Here is a 22,058-nt window from a genome sequence, read left to right on the forward strand (position 1 = left end):
GCACTCCCTTTGGACTCTGATTCAGCACTGATTCTTAGACACATTGCTTATTGAGAAGTAAAGCATTTAAAATAAAATACGTATCCAATCTCTCTAAATTCAGTGAGTAGAAGCGACTAAATATTTTCCATATGGAATATCCAAGAGGGTTATACAAAGATAATCCTCACCTTTTTTTTTTAATGTTTATTTTTTAATTTTATTTATTTATTTATTTATTTTTATTATTGATAATCCTCACCTTTTGGTGCCGTCTTCTTTGGAATGCCAAATTCAGAATCCGAGTCAGAGTTGATGGTCTCTACTTTCTTCTGTTTGGGGGTTCTCTTGGGCTTAGGGGTTGTATCTAAAGATGGTTTTCCTATTAAGCAAATTTCCATTTCATTGGTCAATGCAATATACTTACCAACAAACCAAGCTGAAGTGAGTCCTATAACGATAGAATTCTTATTGCTAATATGAAACTGAGGAGCCTTAAATAATGATATCTTTCTATTTGGTGCCAGTGTAAAGGCAAACAACTGCTCAGAGATGACAAAATGCTTTTTGTTTAATTATGCATGATTTGCCCATTGATAATTCAAATGATGTATTTTAAACAAAGGCCATTAAAATGAATTATGTAATATTTTTTAAAAGCATTAGTAAAGATATAGTCATGACAAAAAAAGTAACATATCTGACATAGTAATGACAACCCTTGTGTAAGTTGGGTTAGGTTCTAACTTTTAAAATGTTTTAAAAGGAAAAAAATTTTTTCTCAGACCCTCAGATCCAATGAATGGAAACCAATTCACTTCCATTCAAAAGCTAAAATCAAAGACTTGGTACTTCCATGTGAAAAGAAATATGAAAATTTTAGATAAGTAGACAATAGATCCAAAGGCCTATTTGGGGAGTTCCTGTTACAGCGTGGCAGGTTGAGAACCCAACATAGTATCCATGAGGATGAAGGTTTGATCCCTGGTCTCAGGCAGTGGGTTAAGGATCCAGCTTTGCCACAAGTTGCAGCATAGGTCACAGATGTGGCTCTTATTTGGCATTGCTATGGCTGTGGCATAGGCCTGCAGTGGCACCTCCAATTCAACCTCTAGCCTGGAAACTTCCATATGCCACATGTGTGGCCATAAAAATAAAAAAAATAAAAAACAAAGGCCTACTTTGAAGAGCTCTATTTTTAAAACATCTTATTTATAGATAAATAGGATAAAAGACCAAAAACCTTTATTTTGATGATTTTTGTTTTTAAAGACCTTTTAATGTATGAAAACTGATAAAACAGTCTTTACTTATGTGACTAGTAAACCCTAACCCTAATTTGGGGGGAAAAAAAAAAAAGTGTTGAATTAATCAGACTTTTCCATTTAAAAACTTCAACAACACACTAATTCTATGGAAAATGTATTCCCAGCCCCAATCTGAGGTGCTAGTGGTAAGGTCCCTCATGAGAACAGGAGGAGGAGCCCAGGGTCTTATGGCAGCAGCAGCCATAGATCTTGTTGATTTTCCCTCCTTAGTCCTCCTAACTAAATCTACTGCAAGGGCCACATGGCAGCTCCTCAAAGTGCAGGCCTGACACAACAGGATGTTCCAGGGACCACTTTTTTTCTTGGGACCGTTCCAGGATAGCAGTGTTAGGTGGCACTTGTAATGCTGCTGGGGAAATATAGGTCAACTATCTGAGTACTATGGGCTGCCTTTTTGCTGAAATCTACTGGAGCTACAGATTTTTGTGTGTGTGTGTGTCTTTTTGCCATTTCTTCGGCCGCTCCCGTGGCACATGGAGGTTCCCAGGCTAGGGGTTTAATCTGAGCTGTAGCCACCAGCCTACACCAGAGCCACAGCAATGCAGGGTCCGAGCCGCGTCTGCAACCTACACCACAGCTCACGGCAACGCTGGATCGTTAACCCACTGAGCAAGGGCAGGGATCCAACCCGCAACCTCATGGTTCCTAGTCGGATTCGTTAACCACTGCGCCATGATGGGAACTCCCAGAATTTTAACATGTATAATAATTTATGTAAGTTGGAGCTAACATAAATGATCTCACAGAGGGACATGAAGCATCCTCTCCTTGAAATGACATTTTGTGGGAACTGTATTTTTTGAGGCTAGGGGAAGGGATAAGGGCTTGCTGGTGCCCCTGAAGTCATACCACACAGGTGTCGCCCATTGAAATGACAAAAGGTTAGTTCAGCTACTGGTAAAATAACCAAATAGGACAGGTGCCAGTTAGTGGTATGCTAAATTCTAACTCTTAGGTTAAACAGGAGTGAACACCTTGAGGAGGGAAACAGTCTGATATGTTCAAGGAGTGATACGGCTTCCAAGTTTTCAGGGTGGTTAGAATATGCTCATATCAACACAGCAATTAGACAAACAAAAGAAATAAAAGGCATCCATATAGGAAGAGAAGAGATAAAACTGTCACTGTATGCAGATGACATGATACTATACATAGAAAACCCTAAGGACTCAACCCCAAAACTACTTGAACTGATTCATAAATTCAGCAAAGTAGCAGGATATAAGATTAACATTCAGAAGTCAGTGGCATTTCTGTATACCAGCAATGAAATATTAGAAAAGGAATACAAAAATACAATACCTTTTAAAATTGCACCTCACAAAATCAAACACCTCGGAATACACCTGACCAAGGAGGTAAAGGACCTATATGCCGAGAACTATAAAACTTTAATCAAAGAAATCAAAGAAGATGTAAAGAAATGGAAAGAGGAGTTCCCGTCGTGGCCAGTGGTTAACGAATCCGACTAGGAACCATGAGGTTGTGGGTTGGATCCCTGCCCTTGCTCAGTGGGTTAACGATCCAGCGTTGCCGTGAGCTGTGGTGTAGGTTGCAGACGCGGCTCGGATCCCGCATTGCTGTGGCTCTGGTGTAGGCCGGTGGCTACAGCTCTGATTCAACCCCTAGCCTGGGAACCTCCATATGCCGAGGGAGCGGCCCAAGAAATAGCAACAACAACAACAACAACAACAACAAAAAGACAAAAAAAAACAAAAAGAAATGGAAAGATATTCCATGTTCCTGGATTGAGAAAAATCAATATTGTAAAAATGGCCATACTACCCAAAGCAATCTACAGATTCAATGCAATCCCTATCAAATTACCCAGGACATTTTTCACAGAACTAGAACAAACAATCCAAACATTTATATGGAACCACAAAAGACCCAGAATCGCCAAAGCAATCCTGAGAAACAAAAACCAAGCAGGAGGCATCACTCTCCCAGACTTCAAGAAATACTACAAAGCCACAGTCATCAAAACAGTGTGGTACTGGTATCAAAACAGACAGACAGACCAATGGAACAGAATAGAGAATCCGGAAATAAACCCTGACACCTATGGTCAATTAATCTTTGACAAGGGAGGCAAGAACATAAAATGGGAAAAAGTCTATTCAGCAAGCATTGCTGGGAAATCTGGACAGCTGCATGCAAAGCAATGAAACTAGAACACACCCTCACACCATGCACAAAATAAACTCCAAATGGCTGAAAGACTTAAATATACGACAGGACACCATCAAACTCCTAGAAGAAAACATAGGCAAAACACTCTCTGACATCAACATCATGAATATTTTCTCAGGTCAGTCTCCCAAAGCAATAGAAATTAGAGCAAAGATAAACCCATGGGACCTCATCAAACTGAAAAGCTTTTGCACAGCAAAGGAAACCCAAAAGAAAACCAAAAGACAACTTACAGAATGGGAGAAAATAGTTTCAAATGATGCAACCGACAAGGGCTTAATCTCTAGAATATATAAACAACTTATACAACCCAACAGCAAAAAAGCCAATCAATCAATGGAAAAATGGGCAAAAGACCTGAATAGACATTTCTCCAAAGAAGATATACAGATGGCCAACAAACACATGAAAAAATGCTCAACATCGCTGGTTATAAGAGAAATGCAAATCAAAACTACCATGAGATATCACTTGGAGTTCCCGTGGTGGCGCAGTGGTTAACGAATCTGACTAGGAACCATGAGGTTGCGGGTTCGGTCCCTGCCCTTGCTTAGCGGGTTAACGATCCGGCATTGCCGTGAGCTGTGGTGTAGGTTGCAGACGCGGCTCAGATCCTGCGTTGCTGTGGCTCTGGCGTAGGCCAGTGGCTGTGGCTCCGATTCGACCCCTAGCCTGGGAACCTCCATATGCCGTGGGAGCGGCCCAAGAAATGGCAAAAAGACCGAAAAAAAAAAAAAAAGATATCACCTCACACCAGTCAGAATGGCCATCATTAATAAATCCACAAATAGCAAGTGCTGGAGGGGCTGTGGAGAAAAGGGAACCCTCCTACACTGTTGATGGGAATGTAAACTGGTACAGCCACTATGGAGAACACTTTGGAGATACCTTAGAAATCTATACATAGAACTTCCATATGACCCCGCAATCCCACTCTTGGGCATCTATCCGGACAAAACTCTACTTAAAAGAGACACGTGCACCCGCATGTTCATTGCAGCACTATTCACAATAGCCAAGACATGGAAACAACCCAATGTCCATCGACAGATGATTGGATTCGGAAGAGGTGGTATATATACACAATGGAATACTACTCAGCCATAAAAAAGAATGACATAATGCCATTTGCAGCCACATGGATGGAGCTAGAGAATCTCATACTGAGTGAAATGAGCCAGAAAGACAAAGACAAATACCATATGATATCACTTATAATGGGAATCTAATATCCAGCACAAATGAACATCTCCTTAGAAAAGAAAATCATGGACTTGGAGAAGAGACTTGTGGCTGCCTGATGGGAGGGGGAGGGAGTGGGAGGGATCGGGAGCTTGGGCTTATGAGACACAACTTAGAATAGATTTCCAAGGAGATCCTGCTGAATAGCATTGAGAACTTTGTCTAGATACTCATGTTGCAACAGAAGAAAGGCTGGGGGAAAAACGTACTTGTAATGTATACATGTAAGGATAACCTGACCCCCTTGCTGTACAGTGGGGGGGAAAAAAAAAAAAAGAATATGCGCATATCGAAATAAGAAAAGGTGCTTAAAAAGAAGTTATAGAGCTTGTCTCAGTTTGAGTGCCCCAGAAGTAGAACCCACCTGATGCTAGCACAAAGACTCAAGTTACAAGTATCTATCCGGGAGGTGAAGGAAAAGGAGTGAAAAGAATGAGACAATGAAGAAAGGACAGCCAGTAATGGGTAGGTTATCAAGCCTGTCATCACTCTGGAAGCCTAACTGCATGAGAAATCTCAGAGAGCTGGTATAAAACATATCCCAGAGTGAGCTAACCTGAGGGGAAGAGCACTGAGATATGTGCAGACTAGCTTTCCTCAATCACTGGTAAAGGGTGGCAGGGTTGGGTAGGGGAGAGTGTTAATAGTTCAGCACAGCAACAAAGAGAAAGCAAAGAAATACAGACAAGGGCCAATGTGTGCTGAAGTGGTAAGGACAGAGGGTATGGGCGGGGCCTCTAATGTGTCAGCTAGAGGGGCTCCTGTAGCCAACCAACTTCTCACCTCCGTCCAAGGGTGTTCAGAGGAAGTAGGGACTTTCATTGTTGTTGTGCTACATCTAATACATGTGTGTCTACAATGTATGTCTGTTGTGCATTTTAAGATCCTAAAGGGACATTCCATACTGTTTATTTACTTGCTAGGTAAGTAGTAATTATCTTTAAACATAAAAAATATTCATACTGACCTCTTTCAAAAATACCAAGGTATGTACCTTGGTAATAGTAACAGATTCCTGAATCAACTCAAATCAATTTATTTATAAACAATCTAAGATTATGGAAAAGAAAGCAGCTACATGACTCACAAAGAAAAAGAGGATCCCATTGAACAGGAGGAGTTAAGGCATGACCTACATAGATAACACAATCAGCTACTACCAGGACAGAATTTCAATCAACTTCACAACCCAACAACCAAAAGTGAGCTTCACTTGAAAGCTTTCTTTAGATATCAATGGCATGGGATTATTTTATAATTACAAAAGCTTTAAAATGAGGTCTTATAGACATTTTAATAATTACCTCACATGGTTAGAAAACAGGAACGATTGACCTTATGCACACTTATACTTTATTTCCTACTGAAGTCCTAGTGCAAATAGTTTCAAATTATATTAAACTTCCTTTAACATCAACCATCCCTAGACGGTTTATGCAATGCTTAACAAAATTAAATATAAGTACATACCCTTTTTAGCAGCTACTGTTTTACTTGGAACTTTTTCTGTTTGTTTCAGACCAAATGATGGTGAAAAAACAGAAGCAGAATCTTCTTCATTACTGTCAAATTTGGCTGAATCTAAAAATTACAAAGCTTTTTTTCAGCGAAGGGATTCTGTAAAGACCACTAATAGAAAGAAACTGAAGACAACTCTTTAGCTAGATAATAGCTCTTAAAAGTTTCTACTTTATGATTAATAATCCACAACATACAAACAGCTAAAAATAAAAAACATAACAATGCTCTATTTTAAAACTATTGTAAAACAATATAGAAATATACAGAGTAATAAAAACTCTGAATAGCCCCAAATGCTAATCATTTAAAACATAACTGACCAATTCAAAAATAAATATTGATGATTTTTGGACGAGATATTGAAAAGTTGTTTTTGGTTGTTTTTTTTTTTTTGCTTTTTAGGGCCACACCCATGGCATATGGAGGTTCCCAGGCTAGAGGCTGAATCTGAGCTATAGCTGCCGGCCTCCACCATAGCCACAGCAACTTGGGATCCGAGCTGAGTCTGCAACCTACACCACAGCTCATGGCAACGCCAGATCCCCTACCCACTGAGCAAGGCCAGGGATCGAACCAGCGTCGTCATGGATACTAGTCAAGATTCATTTCCACTGTGCCCCAACAGGCACTCCCTCTGTGATTATTTTAGTACCTACACACCTAATTAACCATTTCAGGAAATGAGTAATGTTTATCAGTTTTACATCATTAAAGATTAATTTAGGAGTTCCCATCTTGGCTCAGCAGAAATTACTCTGACTAGTATCCACGAATACACAGGTTCAATCCCTGGCCTCACTCAATGGGTTAAGGATCAGGTGTTGCCTTGAGCTGTGGTGCAGTTCGCAGATGTGGCTCAGATCTAGTGTTGCCATGGCTGTCGCATAAGCTAGAGGCTACAGCTTCGATTTGACCCCTAGCCTGGGAAACTCCATATACCTCAGATACGGCCCTAAAAAAACAAAAACAAAAAAATTAAAAGGCACATAGGCTTAGCTTTAGTTTACTTTTATGCTCTAATTAATCAATTCCTCCTTCTATCCTTCACTCCCTCAATCCAAAACAGGGACTCCAGATGCTTTCAAAAATGCACATCTATCTATACATACCAGCCATGTACCAGATCTATATATGCCTATCTACATGCATGTGTTTGTTAAAAATGGAAAACAGTGACTCAGTTAAATCTAACTAGATTGTTTTGAGCTTAAAAATTCTACACACAGAAATACGGGCAATAAAAAAAAGTATACATGCTGCTTAAATTTGTTTCTATGAAGGTGTTACTCTCTCAGCTAAAACAGATCTGCATGTTGGTACACTTGTAGATTTAAAAAACTTGTCATATATCCATTCACATTGTCATGAAAGTTAAATTCTGATCTTCCAAAACTTCTCTGTCTATACTTTTTTTTCCTCTCCTTAAAACACCACCCGCACACTCTCCCCACCCTACTCCCCCCAGGTTATTAGCATCTGCCTCTCCATCTAAAGACTTCTAAATGTCAATTTTGACCAGTCAGCTGGGAATCACCTCAGGAAAACTAAATAAACCTTATTACACTGAGGAAAATGTACAGAGAAGGTAAGTTTTCCACTCATTAAAAAAAAAAAATCCATAGCAATAATAAAGTAAGTAACCAATAAAAACACTAAATGAGCATACCATCTTCTGACTTCTGAGAGTATGAAGGAAATGAGAAGAGATTCCCAAAATCCTGACTTTTCTTATCATGGGAAGACTTTCTATTAGAGAGAAAGAAAAAATGAACACCATAATATATATCAATATATATCTGATTTCAATCTTGATAAACTATATTTATATTATATACTGCATAATAATATGTACTGCAGGATTATAATCACAGAATGAAATTTTAGTTCTCTCATTTGTTTCTTTGCTATAGGCCACCAAATTCCTTTTTCCTCTCTCTTAAGCATGAGTGTACACACATGCACAGAGACACACCAGGCAAACTAGTGATTTAACATAAAAGCAAAGGTTAAAAGTTATTCAAAATATCACTGATTTTTTGGTTTATAGAACAATTCCAGAATTTAACATTAGTAAATTACTGGCAAAAACCCAAGGAGCTAGTCCAAACCTCCATCAGAGTAGGCAATAATCTGACTTCCGATACTAGACTACATGTGGTCAACTATTTCTTTAAAATAGGTGGTAAAGTACTTCCTTAAAAGTCTGAAAGAGTTCACAAACTTCACTCTGTATGTTAAGTGTTTACACTCACCAGAGGCAAGAAAAATCAATCAAGACCAAAGTTTGGGAGGAAAATTACATCTCCCAATTCTAAAGATTGAATAACTTCTCTCTCAACCAGGGGTTGTCAAACTATGTCCCACATGCCTGCTGTCTAATTTTATAAATAAAATTTTATTGGGATACAGCTACACTCATTCATTTACAGATTATTTATGGCGGCCTTCTTGCTACAATGGTAGAATTGAATAGTTGCAGCAGAGACCCTACGGCCTGCTAAGCCTAAAATATTTAGTATCCAACCCTTACTGGAAAAAATATGCCAACCCATGTTCTAAACTATAGCAACAGCTACATAAACAGCTGCAGTATTAACCAGATTTATCCCTTTGTGAGGACTTTCCGTGGAAAGATTTCTTAGAGCTTACTCTTAAGATTTCTGAGAGATGCCTAGACAACTAACTACACCTTCTGAGGAGCAATAGCGTCATTACTTACTCTGGAGTAGCTTTTGATTTGCCTGGTGAAAATGTATATTCATCTTTATCGAGGCCATCTGAAGGAACAGACTCATCTTCCCCGTCATTTGTCACGGGGGATGCTTTAACTTTCAATTCTTCTAAGTCATTATTGTCCTCGTCATCATCAGCATCCTCATCTTCTTCTTCTGAGAAATCAAATGTGTACTTCGGCCTTTCAGCTAGGAGAAAAATAAAAGTGGATGTCAAACTCATCCAGCTTTATCAACACGAAATAGTATTCCAAACAATGCACTTGAAAAATATTCCAGCTGTCTCTAAAAATATACAAGGCAAAGACAAGCACTTAGAGAATAAAAGTCAACAACTTTGGCCTCAGTTATTCTAATAGTGTTAACATCTATCCTGTACTTCCCCCAGGAGGCTACAGGCAATGCCACATGCCTTAGTAGAACATAATCTGATGACATTATTAAGATGCTGCTTGTCATACTTAAATATGACTCAAAAAACAGTGAGGAAAGCAGTCATTACGGCCACTACAAAAGTGACTGCTAATATAAGATTTCCCATTTCTGCTCATACAGGAAGACAAATTTTTTATAGGTCTTTAAAAAGTGCTACATTTCCTCTAAATCTCTTGTATAAAAACTTCTACTCTTCACAGTAGTTTTATTATGAAATAATAGAAATTGTAATTTTTCAGATGAATAGAGATGACTTCAATATATTAGCAACATAATAATTTAATATGTAAAAAGGTACCAACTATGGAGAAAAGCACATTGGTATAATGAAAATAAGTTTTACTATAATTTCTAGCATATACTAGAGAATAAAATGTTAAAGTCATTTAGGTGCTGTGCAATTTTACACTTTGTTTTAAATGTGTGGGAAAAACCTAAATACAATTTTGAAGCATTTAGTAAATTAATTTTCATGTAACACGTGTTAAAAAAAACCCTATATTATACTACCTATGCATATTAGGCAAAGAAATCCAATCATGTAGTGATTTAAGGCCTGAGATATAATTTTACAAGTATCTCCCAGAGATAAAACAATCATAATGTTTTATCATTCATTTTATGTAAATTAGGACTTAATAAAATTTGAGAAGAAATAGGACACTCATCACTTTTTAATTATTTGAAGACTTAAACTAATGAATATTCACAAAGGATCAAATCACATACTTAAGAGTAATATACATTAGCAAAATGGGATTTTGCAGCCTAATTCTAGCACTGTAATTATCTAAATTATGCTATGTGCATATGGAACCATACTCCTAGAGCAGGGGGGAATTTTTCATGATACAAGGGGTATCATAAACAAAAAGAAAACTATGAAGCACTTCCATGGATCCATCACTGTTGGTATACTACACCAAGGTACATTTTTTACCAAATATCTTCAAACTATGGAGGGACTATAACCCAAATTTTATAATAAAAGTAAATATGAAAACATGATTTACTTTAGAGAAATTTGTTTTATGTCCAACTTTGCTAGAAAAGATCATTCCATAAGGCAGATCTGTTTTCAGGAACTATAACTTCTGAAATGTTTAACAGTTTAAGTACTTCAGTAACACTGATAATACTAGTGATACCAATTCATAGGAGTAATACTAACTTTGTCAAACCATAACATATGATAAAGTTAATATAAAATGCATTAGAATACCAGCAGCTCTTCTAAGTAAAGAATCTCTTGGAATAACCACTGGTTCGGTTTCTTCCAAGTCACTTTCTGACTTGGATTCATCATCTGACCAAGGATTCCGTTTCTTCACTTTCTTTGCACTGGGTTTACCAGATGATGTAGGTGTTTTTCTCACCCTGGTACCTAAAAACAAAAGCGCAACAGTAAGATATGTATCAACATTTTCCAAATGTCATTAGTAAAAATAAAATCACTATGACAAAAAGTTCGTTATAAAATGACAAAGGTCGGAGTTCCCGTCGTGGCGCAGTGGTTAACGAATCCGACTAGGAACCATGAGGTTGCAGGTTCGGTCCCTGCCCTTGCTCAGTGGGTTAACGATCCGGCGTTGCCGTGAGCTGTGGTGTAGGCTGCAGACGCGGCTCGGATCCCGCGTTGCTGTGGCTCTGGCGTAGGCCGGTGGCTACGGCTCCGATTCAACCCCTAGCCTGGGAACCTCCATATGCCGCGGGAGCGGCCCAAGAAATAGCAGCAACAACAACAACAACAACAACAAAAAAGACAAAAGACAAAAAAAAAAAAAAGACAAAGGTCTGTGAAAACCGAAGACATTACTTCAATTACTAGAAAAAATGCATAATCAAAGCACAATTAAAAGAATCTAGTGATACCCTGTACAAAAACATTCTTTCTCTCTCTCTCTCTCTCACACACACACACACATACACACACAAAACCTTTGTGATAATTCCTCACCAGGCTCCTTTTTCTCCCTTTTGGGTTTGGGACCTTTATTTATAGGAGCTGACTGGATCAATGCCTCTTCTCCTGTACCTTCCACCGGAGTTCCACTGAATTCTTCATCAAACTCCACTTTTACTGCTGTGGTATCAAGATCACCCTACACATGAAAAATAAAACGAAACTATGAGTAAAAATAAAAGTTAAGGAGTTCCTGTCATGGCTCAGCAGTAATGAAACCAACTAGTATCCATGGGGACTAGAGTTTGATCCTTTGCCCCGCTCGGTGGGCTATGGTGTGGGGTGCAGACACAGCTCAGATCTGGTGTTGCTGTGGCTATAGCGTGGGCTGGAAGCTGCAGCTCCAGTTTGACCCCTAGCCTGGGAACCTTCATATGCCATGGGTGGGGCCCTACACACCCAGAGCATGTAGAAGTTCCTGGGCCAGGGATCGAACCCATACCACAGCAGAGACCTGAGCCACATCAGTGAAAACACAAGATCCTTAACCAAATGAGCCATCAGAGAACTCCAACACCATATATTTTAGAGATACCTTTCCAGCCAATAGATCCCTTCTTCATCAGCCAACAGAACCCTTCTTATCAGATGAGCAGAAAAATAATAAAATGCGATTCTATTGAGGTCATAAGAGATGACTTTGATCAGGTATTTTACTTTATCTCATTGATTTGTAGCAAGTAATTTTGCTTACCACTCTAATCTTCTGGTACATGCTATGAGATGACAGCTACTATAAATATAAGAAGGCAGCTTTTAATTATTAAAGGGTCTTTCAGACTCATACCTAAGTACACTAAAAGGTACCTGAAAAAAAAAAATTCCTAAAGCTTAGGCCTCTATGTACTAGAAAAAAAATCTTCAGATTATTGAAGGAAAATAAGCAACCTATGTTATGTACTAATAGACATTATGAGTCAAAGTCCCCTAACTCTTAAGAGAGACGGAGGGAGAACAGTGACCCATGAGAAGTGAGCAATCCTGCCTAGGATAGGGTCAGGGAAGGCACCACGGAGAAGGTGTCTTTCTAGCTGGGCTTTGAAGAATCATGTATGTTTGCCATGTGAGGGAGGGAAGATGAAGGGTCTTCCAGGCACTCACTCACAATCTGCAAGGATTCAAGGACAGGTGAGAGGAAAGAGCAGCTGGACAGAAGCACAGGGAGGGATGCAGGTGCTGCACCACTGTACACTAGGAGTCACTGTACAAGAACCAGGCTTACTGGAATTCCTGTCATGGCTCAGCAGAAATGAATCTGACTAGGATGCATGAGGATGCAGGTTCAATCCCTGGCCTTGCTCAGTGGGTTAAGGATCCAGTGTTGCCATGAGCTGTGGTCTAGGCTGCAGATGTGGCTCAGATCTGGCACTGCTGTGGTGTAGGCCAATGGCTGCAGTTCTGATCAGACCCCTAGCATGGGAACCTTCATATGCCGTGCATACAGCCCTAAAAAGACAAAAAAAAAAAAAAAGAATTAGGCTTATTGTTTGGAAACGTCAACCTGGTAGTGAGAGAAGACAGAAATGAAGGAAGAAGGCTGAAGCCATGATGAGATGATTAGCGAAAGGAAGACAAGCTACACAGATCACCTGAAGTCACCTCAGAGAAAACAAACTGAATCCTAAGACAGAGTCAGTGGGGACCAAGATAAGAGGGTGGATTTTGAAACATTTCATAGATAGTCAATAGGTTTTAGTTACTGATTAAATGAGAAAGCTCCCAGGTTTTTGGCCTATGTTAATGATGGCTGATAGTGCCAGGAACTGAGAGAGAGGTCAGGCACAGAGACGGGAGAGCAGGTTCTGAAACCAGTTCAGTGGGTCACTGCAGGCATGCTGAGTTTGCAGGCCTGGGACATTCCAATGGCTGTATTAGTCTGGCATTCCTGACAACATTACAGCTCAAGGACATTGATTAAACAGTCATCAGTGTAAGTGAAAAAAGCTCTAGACATAAATGAGGTCACTCAGGGAGACTATGTAAGGTGAACTGATCCTGACAAACACCACCTAAAGGAGAGAAGTTGTTTCCTAAGGAGAGCACAAGTTCTGTGAGAAGGTAAGCCTGGGAGCAGTGGGAAGCTGCACAGACCCCTGTTTACTAGAACAGGAGAAGAGAGGCAGCTCCCTGACATCACAATGCCCTATACATCAAGTACTAGTTCTGCACAGAGAACTCTTCAACCTCTCCCCAGCTCTTATGCTCATTTTCATGCTATAATGAGACCGCTGGACATACCTGCCTATATATTCCCTGGGTTCTAAAAGCAGCCTGCCTAGAAAAGTCAGTCTCTGTCCTTCAGACCATCATACCTCCTGCTTCCTTAGCTCTGAACTGCCTTCTTGAGGTTTCCTTCCTTTGGCTACCTCCTGCCCACCCTGCTGGAGGGAAGGTAAGTCTCATGCTTTTAAAATCCTTATAACCCTGATCAATGGCAATGATATACACTGTGTTTGATGATTCTTTTTAACTAAGAGTAAAAACAAATAAATACTAAAAGAGTTTACTCTGAAAGCCAAACAGGCCCTTTTCTACAGTAACACTTCCTTAATTGGTCATGATACAGAACTAAAGTTTATATTTTAAAGTTTAGCTACTTTTTCATGTTGTTGTTCCATGACTTTAATTTAGAGTGCTAAGTAGAGTATTTCTCTGTTTTAAAAGTGGAATAAAGTAGCTCTTTACATATATATGGATCAACTGCTTTCATAGAACAAATGTTACCCCACCATAGTGAAATATATTAGAAACAAAAAATAAAGCATGACTTACGTACACAGCAACATTAAAATACAGATATATACATCATTATGGAGGTGGAATCTACCAATGAGCTACAAGAAGAGAGCTGCCACACCTTTTTCTTCTTCAGTAACTTTTTACTGGCATCTGCCTTCATAGCAGTAATTTCAGGAACTATTCTTCTCCCAAAAGGTGAGGGCATTGTCTCTTCCAGTTGAAGTTTCTTCACCTTAGGTTTGCCAATTTTTCCTTTTATTGCTTTTCCAGCCATTCCAGCCAGAACATCTTCTCGTTCTTGCGCTTCCACTTTCTGAAGTGTAATTATAAAGGATAGGGAAGAGGACAGGTATGTAAACAGCTCATAAGAAAAAAGGGTTACTACTGCATAAGAAATGAAAACTCATTTTATTCGTTCAGTGAGGAACAAAGCTTTCCTTTCAGGTGATCTAAGAAAAAGATAAGTAATTCTAAGTCAGAAGATCTGGGCTATAGTCCCAATTCTAACTAGTTTTTCATTGGTACGACAAAGGGCAGTGTCTAAATGACCTACATGGTTCCTTCCAATTCTAGGAATCTATCACGAATTATGGGATCAGGAATTCTGATGACCTGGTGTCATTGGAATCTCAGCAAATCATAAGAAAAGGTAGTTCTGTTAACAAACATGAAGCTATTCTTTACTCTTGCTTTAGCTTGCTTCATTTTTAATGGATAGTAATTTTTAAATGCATAAGTCACCAGAAACAAAGGATCTCAAATTTTGTAAAAATTTAATTCATAACAATGTAAGAAAAGTATAAATCAAGGCATAATTATATTGTGGTACTTGAAAGATCATTAAGGAAACCAGAACAATAGCACTAAAAAATTTCAGAAATTTTATTAGGCAACTAATACACCACATTCATTCTTAAGAGTTCTAATTCTGACTTAGGCTATGGAAATAAAGCTAGAGCATGTGGACAATAAATCAATGAAACAACTAAATATTAATAAGTAATATCATGAGTAATAATAAACAGTACCTCAAAATCAGATGATCAGACTACTACCATGAATTTAATTCTAAAGGTTTAAGCTAGTTAACTGCTTCAAAAATACACAGGCTTTTTTTTTTTTTTGTCCTAAGGGCCAAGCCCTATGGCATCCAAGTTCCTGGGCCAGGGACAGAATCCAAGCCACAGCTACAATCTACACAGAAGCTGTGGCAACATCAGATGCTTTAACCCCCTGAACTGGTCAGGGATTGAACAGAACCTGTGCCTCCAGAGTAAATGAACTGCTGCGGCTGGATTCTGAACCCACTGCACCACAGCAAGAACTCCAAAATTAGGCAATTTTAGAAAAAAATCTTTCTCTACATTTTTTCTTCTACTTTTCATTTGGAATTCTACCTAGAGAAAAGTAAGACATAAGAAAATATATTAAAATTTCTCTGTTAAAAGTCTAAAGACATTATCATTCTACTTTTTAAAAATCAAAGTACCTAATATTCAATCATATGCACATTACTTTTACCTCTTTTGGGGGGAGACCAAATTGAGTCAATAAGCTATTATTAAGTCAGTTAAGAAATTTTAACTAATATAGAAAGTATTAGAATTTAATTTATTCTAAATTTCAACTCCATAGCTTTTATTCATCTACACGACATAACTTTCCTTTATGACTTTACAGAGGTAGATGCTTAATCCTAAATGCACCTTATAAACACATTAATGTTTATGAAATTAGAGGATAAACTCTAAGATAGTTTAAAATTTTTTTCATTCTTATTTCATAATATTACATTTCCAAATAATTTTAATGGAGACTTAACCTACATCCAGTTCTTCAACAAAAGCTGCTAAATCTTCTTTCCAAAGATCTGAAGGAGATTTTCTTTTAAGATCATTGACCTCTCGCCCCTATAACAAAAAAGTAGCATGATTTAAACATTCAATAATTTTTAAATGTATATATAAAGGGTAAATCAAAGTATTTTTGGAAAAGAAAAAGATGTGAATAACACTCAAATAGTTTCAAATTATTTAACCCACAAAGGTTCATACTTTTGCATCTCTCTGTTTAATCAGTTCTTCAACTTTTTCTTTAGTAAGAGACCATAGGGACATATTTAAAATATAATTAAAATCAGGGCCTGAAGGTGTTCCTGAGTCAGAGGAACTATCATCATGCTGGTTTTGTGTTTCTTCCTCTTCTGCTGCCTGCAAAAAATAATAAACTTTATATTAAAGTCCTGTATAATGTTAAATCAATGTTGAATTTTATTGAATACTGAGTTTAAAATTCTATACATGCTTTTTATTCTTAATGCTACATCTTCAGGGTTGTGGGTTTATTTTAGGTATCTGCAAGATTATCTATGAAAATATATTTCCTAAAAAATGTTCAAATTTTCCAAAAATGCACAATAAAGTCCTCAAAAGGAATGGTGTATTCAGTCCCTATTTATCCAGGAATCTGATGAAAAATTAACTGCTTGAGAAGATACCATATCTTAAAATTAACAGAGCAGAACTAATGTTTTATCACTGCATCTTGTCAGATTTTTATACTGGTGAGTGAATGAATAATTTGAAAGCTAAAATAAATATCTGTTTTATAGTAATAATAAATATGCTAAGTCACTAAGAACTGAATTCTTAATAAAAATTCTTTCAAGTAAGAATACTCATGTAAAGATTAAGAAAAAGTTCACTTAAGAATTTAAGAGCTGGTGAGTTAAAGTAAAAATTTTAAGAGCTATTCTAAAATGTTATTCATAAGGTCTTTTTTCATAAAGATAGTTGTAATTAAAAAATCTTCTTATGCTAATATTAAATTTCAAAATCCAATGAATTTAATAGAAGTTTTATAGGTGACATCACCTTTAAATTTTTAAAAATCACAACAGCTATTAAATAAAATTGCATCTAAATTGTTAAAGGCACTCAGATAATTAAAAATGACTGAGTTAACCATATACTCCATAAAACAAAGTTCTAGTAACAAAAAAAAGAAAAAAAAATCTCTACAATTTAAAATTTTCAGTAAAATAATGTATATATACAAAGTAAAATTTAAGTGTATTTTAGAAGCAAATGGATAAAAATTAAAATTGCAAAGTAAGATGCTTCACTACATAAACAAATTCAATTAAGTAACATTAGCTAAATAAGGAATGCTGTTGTTGAGCTGATTAATAAGTACCTAGATAATTTATGACAAATTAATACAGTCTATAGTCTTTAAAATTTCTTCATGAAATAGTATGTTGCTATGGAATATTTAGGTTGTTACACTACTACTAAATATTATGTGGGTGTCATAAAATGCTGTTTAGACCCACACTTTATAAGTCTGTTCTAGGTTTTGATGACACACCAAGTACTGTTAATGAAAGCTCCATGAATATATGCATCTTCAGTGTTAACATGAAGATGACTAAGGATACTTTCAGAAGTAAGGAAAAAAACCTAAATTCCAATGAAAGAATTCTACTATGTTTTTAATCTTCTAATTATCTGCTTTAGAATTCTCTCTTCTCCAACTCTACACAACAGGACATTCTTGTAAAAACAATTCCTTTTGTTTCTCACACCCCCAAAGTTAACACACAGTCAAGATGCTGAAAAAATTTTGAGGATAACAATGAAACTATTGAAACCCATGAAGTCTACTTTTACCAAGAGGGCATTCTCAAACCCTGAACACATTTTTAAAAATTAAACATCAAATTAATTAGCTTAATAGCTAATTTTTTAAGATATAATTTAAACCAACAGTGATACGGAAGGGCAAGTAGTATATAAACCATTTAGGGTTTAAGAATGCAATAAAACACACCGAAAGGAAAGTCCTTGAATCATCTTAATTTCGAACACTCCTCCCCACCTTGTCCTACTCCATTTTCCTCAATGAATAAACGGATTATCTTAATACATAATTACTAAATATATAATTTATTCTAATTTTACTCACTCTAGTATATGGCATTCTATTGACTGTTCAAAATTGAAATAAACCTAAATAATGTAAATGAAAGCAGTATTTCAGTGCAGTTGGATGAAAAATATAAAAAACATTATGGTTGAGAACTCATAAATGTTGGGAAGTTTAAAGTTTCAGCTCAAGTTATGTCACATAATCATAACTAAAGACAGTAACATCAGGGTGTGTGTATATACACACACACAATATTCTAATTAAGTATTATTTCCTTTTATACATTTGTGTTCTCAATCACAATGCTGTATTGCCTTTTTAAATTTTCATTTAAATCATACATAATATTAAGAAGCTAATTCTTGAGAGGAATCCCAAAGTTTCAATATTCCATTCACTGAATATTAGTATTCTACAATCCAAAATGGACAACTTAATTGATAAAACATCAGATTTTAATCTGAAGTTCCAGGGTTTAAATCTTCAGCAAAAGATCAGCTATAGGTCACAGCACATACTTGGTACTCAATAAACATTGGTAAGTAATGAACATTTTGTCTCTAGTCTTGCCAGCATAAACTGAAACCAGATCAAGTGATCGGTGACTGGATACCATATGGTGACCATAAGCTGACCAGGGAGAAATGTTTTACGAGCTACCAGTATAGTTCCCAGACAGTACACACACACCTCACAAAGCACTACCACAATAGTCCTTTAACGGCAGGCTCAGCAAAAAAGCTGAGGAGACAGAGCAACCTTCTCAAACCCAGAGTCACGTCTCTAGGCCCTGGCTGGACCACAATGGCAAAGTGCTTTGCAGTGAGTATGCACTGCAAATTCCTGTACCATATCTGTTTTGTGAATTAACAGAAGACTTCAGTCTCCAGACTACTTAGCACCTTTAGCAGTACTAAATTCAAAACTTAGGGGATGGGTTTTTTGTTTGCTTTGGAAGTTGTTTTTAAAAGCTTCTCTGAATGTCTTGTTCTGCAAATGATTACCTTTTCTTGTGCTTCTTTCCAGGCTTTCACTGGGTCAGATTCATAACCTCTCTGGACTAACATTTGAATCAAATCTTTCTTTGACCTATTCTCTATGTGAGGGAAAAATAAAGTTAGGATCAAGAAAAGAGATTCAATTTGTATTTGTTTATATTCTACTGATAAAAATGTCTTCTATTAATTAAGTTTTTTTCCATTTTAACTAATGTTCAAATTTTTAAATGTTGCATCTTACCTATAGTAATTTTTCCTTGTATCTTCTCTAAAATGAAACGGGCTTGATTGTTAAGCTTTGTAGATTCTGCTCCCAACATTCCTACAAGCCATTCCTTACGTAAACCATAATAGCTTAATCGTAAATCAAAGAATTCTTTCAAAATATCTTGCACAGTTTCGTACTTCTTCAGACATCCCATATGATCAAAGAGTACCTAAGCAAAACATAGTTTTTGTTGGTATTTTTAATTTGTATGATATATACAGTACTTAAAATAATCATAATACACTTACATGAACACATGCTGCCCCCAAAAGCCAAAACCAAATTTATTAAGCACGTTTTTGTAAATATTCCTTTGGTGACTCTCAGAAATGGATAAAATTCTCAAAACTATGAAAATACTTAAAATAGGAATAGGAGTTCCTGTTATGGCATGGCAGAAACAAATCCAACTAGTATCCATAAAATAGGAATAATTTTGAAAGATAAAAATAGGTCCTTAAATAAAAGGTCCTTAGGAGTTCCCATCGTGGCTCAATGGAAACAAATCTGACCAGCACCCATGAGGACGCATGTGTGAGTTAACAATCTGGCATTGCTGTAAGCTGTGGTGTAGGTTTCAGACACGGCTCAGATCCTGTGTGGCTGTGGCTGTGGCATAGGCCAGCGGCTACAGCTCTGATTTGACCCCTAGCTTGGGAACCTCCATATGCCATGGGTATGGCCCTAAAAAAAGACCAAAAAAAAAAAAGTCCTTATCTAAAACTATAACCACCTAATTTTTTTCAAACTAAAAATAAACATTCTATCTAAGTTTAAAAATACTAAAGTTCTCTCTCTCCCAGTTACTAAGGATATGTGCATTTGCCTTTCATTTTTTACCAATGTGCTACAATTCACTCAAACTTCAATCTGGGGGGGTGGAATTTTACTTCTCTTTTTTCTTCTTTTTCTACCAGCCTTGCTTGGCAGGTTATGGCACTTTTTTGTCAGTCACTGATATTGCTGTATTTCTTATACTCTTTCTAAAAGCTAATTTGGAATGGAACAGGATAATCATATATATTCGCTTTTTACCTTCCTCCCCAATTATACACGTTTAATAAAGCAGATTAGAATTATGAGACTATAAGTACTCCACAATTAAATGCTAATAGAAACAGGCATACGGCCCACCAAAATCCTGCAATGACCACTCTCATAACTTTCATTCAGGGTGTGAAGGTACATATATCCTGTGTGTTCAAGCCTACATGCACAAATGCAGAGTTGCAATTAGAGTAGAGGATACCTTTAGAGGAAAAGGAATGTACCTCTAGATTCTTTAGCAGATATACAGAGGGGAAACACAGACTTCTACAGCCACTCCCATCATGCAGTCAACTATAAAAATCCAACTTACAGCATGCAAGAAAGGTTAAATTCATAGTAAATCTAGTCAATTACCATGGAATTACAAGTAAGAGTAGTTTGAAGTTTAAAAACTTTGTGCAATCCAGCAGCTTCTGCTTGCGCTAGTTTCTCCTCAGTCATTTTCACCACAAATTTCACAGTTGTATCAGTATGATATTCTTTATAATCAGAAATTAATGCTGGTGTTTTATCTGTTCCATTTAGCATAGGTTCTAAAACCTGTTCTTTATATACCTAGAAAAGATTTAAAAATAAATAATTCTTTCATGGCACACATTCATGTTCTCATACCATGAAGTTATGAAATTTTTTAAAAACTCTCAATTCCACTGGGGAGAAAAAGAAAAAAGCTCCATCCCTATTATATCCTGCCCAGTCATGATAGCACACAATATATGGGGACCTCAGTGGGAAAAGCAATACCAGGTAATGGTCTGACTGCTCACACTCAAGGGCAAGAGGATAGAGAGAACAAAGAGGATGACATCAACTAGAACTGACGAGATGAAGCCCACACTTTTTCATCTGATGCTGACTGACGTGAATTTACTGACCACACTTATAAGGGTTCAAAGCACATGTTCTTACATAGGAGTTTACTCATTTCAACATAAAGTCTTTTTTAAACCTAATTAAGTCATTCTACATTTGGGTAAGTTAAACTTTTAAATTACCTTTTGAATGGTAAGCACAAATTCAAATGAATGAGTCAAAATGTATATGGGACTGTGAACACTATACAGACTCAGGGCAAACAATTATGGCATCATATTCTTACCGGAAAGGAAGTGCCCTCCTCACAGGCAATTCACATACTTATACCAACCTGTGTCCATGTTCTGACTGGAAGCTCTGTAATCTCCACTGTGTTTCTATCCACCACAAATATTTCGCCACTGACTGCATATTGATTTTGACCAAGTTCTTGGATTGTTCCTTTAAAGTTTTTGTAGTTTGGAAGCTGCAGAGGAAAATAAAAATACATTAAGGCCCTGACTTCTCACTTTTTGTTTTTGTTTTGTTTTTGGCCCCACCTGCAGCATATGGAAGTTTCCAGAACAGGGACTAAATCTGAGCCACAGCTGAGACCTACACCACAGCAATATCAGATCCTTAACCCACTGTGCCATATGCAGAACTCCCCTGCCTTCTCACTTTGAATTCCCCTTAGTTGAAGTTCTGTTGCTACTGACAGGTTCACACAATTGAAACTAAATCCCTCTCACCCACACTAGGCCCTCTCCAAATAATCACTCAATCTTGAATACACATCTCAACATACCCCAGACTCAAAACCTTAGCATCATAGTTCCCAGTGTGGCCCAAGGATCCAGAGTTGCCACAGCTGCAGCATAGGTC

The 22,058-nt window shown here is 37.2% G+C and overlaps 1 protein-coding gene across 2 annotated transcripts in view; it reads right to left on the reverse strand.

Moving 5' to 3' along the window:
• The window catches only part of TOP2B (DNA topoisomerase II beta), a 71,416-nt gene that overhangs the window by 2,901 nt on the left and 46,457 nt on the right, over positions 1-22,058 (reverse strand). For both annotated transcript variants that reach the window (XM_047769194.1, XM_047769190.1), the window contains exons 22-34: positions 21,526-21,660; positions 20,733-20,933; positions 19,302-19,497; positions 19,067-19,158; positions 16,187-16,342; positions 15,959-16,042; positions 14,251-14,445; positions 11,388-11,532; positions 10,653-10,814; positions 8,983-9,184; positions 7,930-8,009; positions 6,213-6,323; positions 242-361 (exon numbers count right to left, since the gene is read on the reverse strand). In XM_047769194.1, coding sequence (XP_047625150.1) covers positions 242-361; positions 6,213-6,323; positions 7,930-8,009; positions 8,983-9,184; positions 10,653-10,814; positions 11,388-11,532; positions 14,251-14,445; positions 15,959-16,042; positions 16,187-16,342; positions 19,067-19,158; positions 19,302-19,497; positions 20,733-20,933; positions 21,526-21,660 — 1,879 coding nt within the window. The remainder of the gene's footprint in view (positions 1-241; positions 362-6,212; positions 6,324-7,929; positions 8,010-8,982; positions 9,185-10,652; positions 10,815-11,387; positions 11,533-14,250; positions 14,446-15,958; positions 16,043-16,186; positions 16,343-19,066; positions 19,159-19,301; positions 19,498-20,732; positions 20,934-21,525; positions 21,661-22,058) is intronic.

The sequence above is a fragment of the Phacochoerus africanus genome, chromosome 1 (genome assembly GCF_016906955.1).
Source record: "Phacochoerus africanus isolate WHEZ1 chromosome 1, ROS_Pafr_v1, whole genome shotgun sequence".
Taxonomy (NCBI): Eukaryota; Metazoa; Chordata; class Mammalia; order Artiodactyla; family Suidae; genus Phacochoerus; species Phacochoerus africanus.